Source organism: Lepisma saccharinum, chromosome 26 (assembly GCF_977018435.1).
Source record: "Lepisma saccharinum chromosome 26, izLepSacc3.1, whole genome shotgun sequence".
NCBI classification, from domain to species: domain Eukaryota; kingdom Metazoa; phylum Arthropoda; class Insecta; order Zygentoma; family Lepismatidae; genus Lepisma; species Lepisma saccharinum.
Genome location: NC_139254.1, coordinates 44413074 through 44418089, shown reverse-complemented (window position 1 = coordinate 44418089; position 5016 = coordinate 44413074). Strand labels below are relative to the sequence as shown.

At 34.3% G+C, this 5016-nt stretch overlaps 1 protein-coding gene across 1 annotated transcript in view; it reads left to right on the top strand.

Moving 5' to 3' along the window:
- SCCRO (defective in cullin neddylation 1 domain containing SCCRO) overlaps positions 1–2585 on the top strand; it is a 20204-nt gene extending 17619 nt beyond the window's left edge. The window contains exon 5 of the mRNA XM_083112781.1: positions 1226–2585. Coding sequence (XP_082968907.1) covers positions 1226–1399 — 174 coding nt within the window. The 3' untranslated portion in view covers positions 1400–2585. The remainder of the gene's footprint in view (positions 1–1225) is intronic.
- Positions 2586–5016: the final 2431 nt, after the last annotated feature.

Here is a 5016-nt window from a genome sequence, read left to right as displayed (position 1 = left end):
GTCGCATTTCCTGTGTGTGTGTGTGTGTGTGTATATATATATATATATATATATATATATATATATATTTATTTATATATATAAATTACAATTATATGAGGGGATATCAAAAAGTAATTGAGTAAATTTTTTACAGCAAGACTGAAATGTATTCACAAAGACTGAAATATACATTTTGAAGGATGAACATTACTCTATTTTTTTACATAACATCCATTCACATTTATACATTTGTCTCACTGCGATGACCATGCGGTAGAAATCGTTCGGATGGATGCTTAACGAATGATGCACGGCTGTCACTGCAGCTGCAGTGTTTGCCGACAAGGTGTTCCTTCAGTGGGCTGAACATTTGAAAGTGATGAGGCCAGGTCTGGTCTGTATGCTGAATGCTTGAGAATTTCCTAATGCTAGGATCAGTGATGCAGTCACATGGGGAAGAGCATTGTCATGGAGAATGATGACCTCTTCCAGAGATTTTGTTGGATGTTTACAGCGCAGAGTAGCTCGTAGACGATCCAGTGTGGCACAATATGCTGCAGCATTTATAGTTGCTCCTTTTATCCCCAAATCAGCAAGAATGACACCCTGGTGTCACCTGCACACCTGCCATCTCGTGGAAAGGTGGCGAAATACATGTACTTCCAAATGTATACTTAAGTTTTTGTGAATACATTTCCGTTTGGCTGCAAAAAATTTACTCAATTACTTTTTGATATCTCCTCGTAGATTACATCCACAATGTTTTATTTTCACTGGAATAAAAGTTACTGAAATTACTAGAGTTTCATTAACACACTCAACAAACATTACCATAGTAGGTTCATGTATACAGTTTCAGAGACAACAATTTAAATTTATACATTTTTTTATTTGCTGTAATATATCTGTTTAAATATTTTACTGGGCCGTTTATCAGAAGGATCCTTTCTATAAAAAACATATATCTATATGTATGGTGCCAAAAACCATTCAAGTAATTTGAAACTTTTTTTTTAAAAAAAAACAATCTATTGAAATAAAAAATCAGATTTAATTAAAAAGAGCATCAAAAATGATTTTTAAAAAATAAAAATCATTATTTTTATCCACCCTGAATAGATATTACATGTTTATATCCATAAATATTTTAACACACTGTAAATTTTTATAAGTAGTGGCATAGCTGTGATTTTTAATAGATACTGAACATAGTAGGTGTAATTATTTGTTCTCAATCTTTCAGGACCATCATAAAAGATCTATTCCCAAAGACACCTGGAATCTTCTGCTCGACTTTGCCCTTATGATCAATGATGATATGTCCAATTACGATGAAGAAGGAGCCTGGCCTGTCCTCATAGATGACTTTGTGGAGTGGGCACAACCTATTGTGAATGCTCAAGGCACGCAGGTTTAACACAGGCATGGAGGGGAAGAACCGGCTTTCCCCTGACAGACTTGACTGTTTCCACTGCAGCTACGGTGAGCTGGACACCCTGTCGAACGTGGCGATGCTGGCAAAACACTTGCGTTAGTGAGAGCATAAGAGAGATCTCAGTTTAGTGTTGTGCATGAGGGTGTTTAATTTCTCTTGTCATGAGTATGCGCTTGTGAAAGAACTATGGAAAAATATGTTCACTCGTTGCATTCATTTTTCACTCTTCCTTTGCATGACATTTGAGGAACTTTTGCTGTACCCTAAGTGTACATATAGAATCCCAAGCGAGGATTGAATGTATGTATGTGTAAGGGAGTGAGTGGCATCTCAGGATCCAAAACTGTGTTTTTTTTAAAAAAAGAAATAAGAAATGTCCTTCTTATTCTAAATTATTAATATAAATAGGATTAATTTTTTAAAGAGCGAATAAACAGTTGTATGCGTTGCAAATAGACGAGTAAATGATTTGTTCAAGTCAAGTTTGATTTCTGTGGTATGTTACAATACACATTTTCCTAGTATAGACACCCAATCGAATATGGATACATTTTTATATAACACAGTGAAAGACACACATGCAATATGCTTTAGATCAATGCATAAAACGTAACGTGAGAAAAGAAAAATACAGAGAAATGCATGGTTTGTGCAACAATGAATGAATACATTCGGGAGAAGAAAAGCAAGTACCTTTTCTTAAGACACCAAAATGACATGATGATCATTTACATCTATATATTTTTTTTCATTGTAATTTATGAGAATTATTCATACAATAACTACCATTTATACTGTGCATTTTACATCCACAAACCAGCCATAATGTTTCTGCATGGTGCTCAAATAGTTGAGAAACAACTTGTAAATAATGTACAGTGTATTTTTTCCTTCCCTGATTGATATATGTAAGTAGATAAGTTTCCATTCTGTACAAATAATTCTGTTGTTTGTGAGTAATAAGAAATATTTTGCAATATTCTGCAAGGAATTTTCAAAAACAGCAATGCCTAGAAAATACTTCTGCACTTCTTTACACTTCATTTTTATAGCTACAGAAATACAAAAATCAGCAAAAGAAATAACTTTCCCGTAACATTCTCTAATTTAGAACCAGATTATTATAATTATACTTGTAAATAGAAATTATAATAAAGGTTTGTTGTGATTTGCATTTATTTTATTTCTACATCCACATATAGAAGGGGCATATTGAAAGTTATGAGCAACAATTTTTCATGAAATGAGTTTTGGTTTTATTAAAGAAAAACATACTACATCATAATCTACAGACTTTTTGTTTTAGTGTAGTTTACGGTTATTACAAGCATAAGAAAACAGTTTTTCATTGTGACGTTTCAGGAGAACACACGCTCCCTAATATTTTTAAATTTTTTCCTGAGAGCACAAAGACTATGTTCTAATAATAAGGATATTGAAAATGAAGAAGATAGACTTTTTAATATAGCAAAAGAAAATTGCTTTCACACTAACAGAATAAACCAAATCAGAAACAAATCACAAGAAAACTAAAGGGAAAGAGAAATACAGACAAAGATGAAAAATCTGTTAAAATAAATTTGTGTGCATTCCATTCCACAAGGGATTCTCACAAAATTGCCAAAATTTTTAGAAGATTTAATTTCAAAATTGTTTTTAGATTACCAAGAAGTTTGGAATGTACATTTAATGAATTCTAAATGAGAAAAACTACCAGATGTGGAAACCACAGGAATATATAATATAAGTTGTTCATGTTCAAAGGATTATGTAGGACAAATCGCAAGGAAAATGGCAATAAGATGGCACGAATACGATTTGGACATTATAAATCTAAACCCAAGAACAGGTTTGTCAGCTCACATCATCAAAGAGAAGCATTTGATTAAAAAGAGAAGGGTTTTAAAAAGATTGACGGGAAACATAGAGTTGAATGTCTGGGAAGCTTCGTTCATTGCAGAAGAAAACTGAAATAAATTAAATAATGAAAATGGTAACATAGATCGAGTATGGAGTTTTCTTTTGTACAAATGTCGTAAGCCACCATCTTTAAAATTTAATGCAACAGAAAACATCAAGAGACTTCGCGAAAACAATGATGACTTTCAATTACCTGATGATATTTGGGATTCATTAAATAAAATATGTGATTAATTTTTTTTATCTAAAATAAAAATAAGAGACTGCTTCTTTACACAGTTAAGTTGCTATATTACAACAATGTAACAGAGACAACATCCATTATGTAACTGATTCTTTTTGTTTAAATTTGCTAATCACTGTTATAACTGTATCTTTAGTCAAAATGAAAGTAAATGATGAAGGAAGCGTGTGTTCTCCTGAAACGTCACAACAAAAAACTGTTTTCTTATGCTTGTAATAACCGTAAACTACAGGAAAATAATTCTGCAATGCAAGCAATGCATACATACAAGAAAAACTATTTTTGTTACTTTTCAACAAAGTGTCCATTTCTTTGCATTTATTTTCCACATCTTTCTGCCGCACTGCTTTCTGTATGTCCACCGTTGTGTTGTAGGGTTGGGCTTGTAACGGTTCCTTACAAAACCGAACATCTGAGGGTGCAATGTCAGTTCTGTAGGAAAGGTGAGGCAGAAGTTCCCACCTTATTTTTCCCAATGTCCTCCCCGGTGAACTGAGATTAGTGTGGGCATGCATTATCATGTTGAAGGATGATTTTCTTTCCAGGTCGTAGAGCCTCCCCGATGGCGAAGTGGCACCATCGTCTCCTTGTAATCAAGGGATCCTGAGTTCGATACCCGGTAGAGGTACACAGTGGTTTGGATCTCACTTTAAACTGTAGGTCCAGTCCCGATTAGCTTTGCTGTGCATAAAGTGGACTTAAAACACCAATCAATCAAACTTTCTAGGTTGCTTATCCTGCAATGTACGACGGAGCTTGTGAAGTGTTTGGATATAACGGTGAGCATTTATGGTTACCCAAGGTTCAAGAAATTCAACCATAATGCACTCCTCTGCACCCCAGAAAACTGTGCCTATAGCTTTACGGCAACATGGAATGTTGCCATTCCATGCTCTGCCGCTTTGTTTCCAGTTCATAATGATGGAACTAGCTTTCATCACCAGTCACAATACTAAAAAAGAAATCATCACCTTCATTGCGATATCTCTGAAGAAGTTCTTCAGCAGTGCTTTTCACTGCACTTTGTGGTTTGCCGTCAATAAACATGGGACCCAGCGTTGTATTCGTGATTAAAATTATCCGTTACGGCATCTGGTGAGATTTTCAGGAACCACTGTATGTAGGACACTTTGCTGTGTTGAAGTCGTTCAAAGCATGGGATGGGGAATGTGCGAAAGAGTAACGTCTACTGTTCAGTTTTTCACTCTAAATCGTTTTATGGATCAGAACAAGTTAAAAGTTTTTGTGTGTTTCCACCCTGTGGAATCAATAAAACAAAATTTGTAAATAAATCAGGGAAAAGAGAATTGAATCGCAGGAGATTGGCATTAAGGGTAACACTGAAATGCAGCAAGGAAATTAAGAAGAATGCTTGAGTCTCCTCACTTTCTTTTTTGAAACATTATTATATATTACATGAAAGTTAATTTTTAAA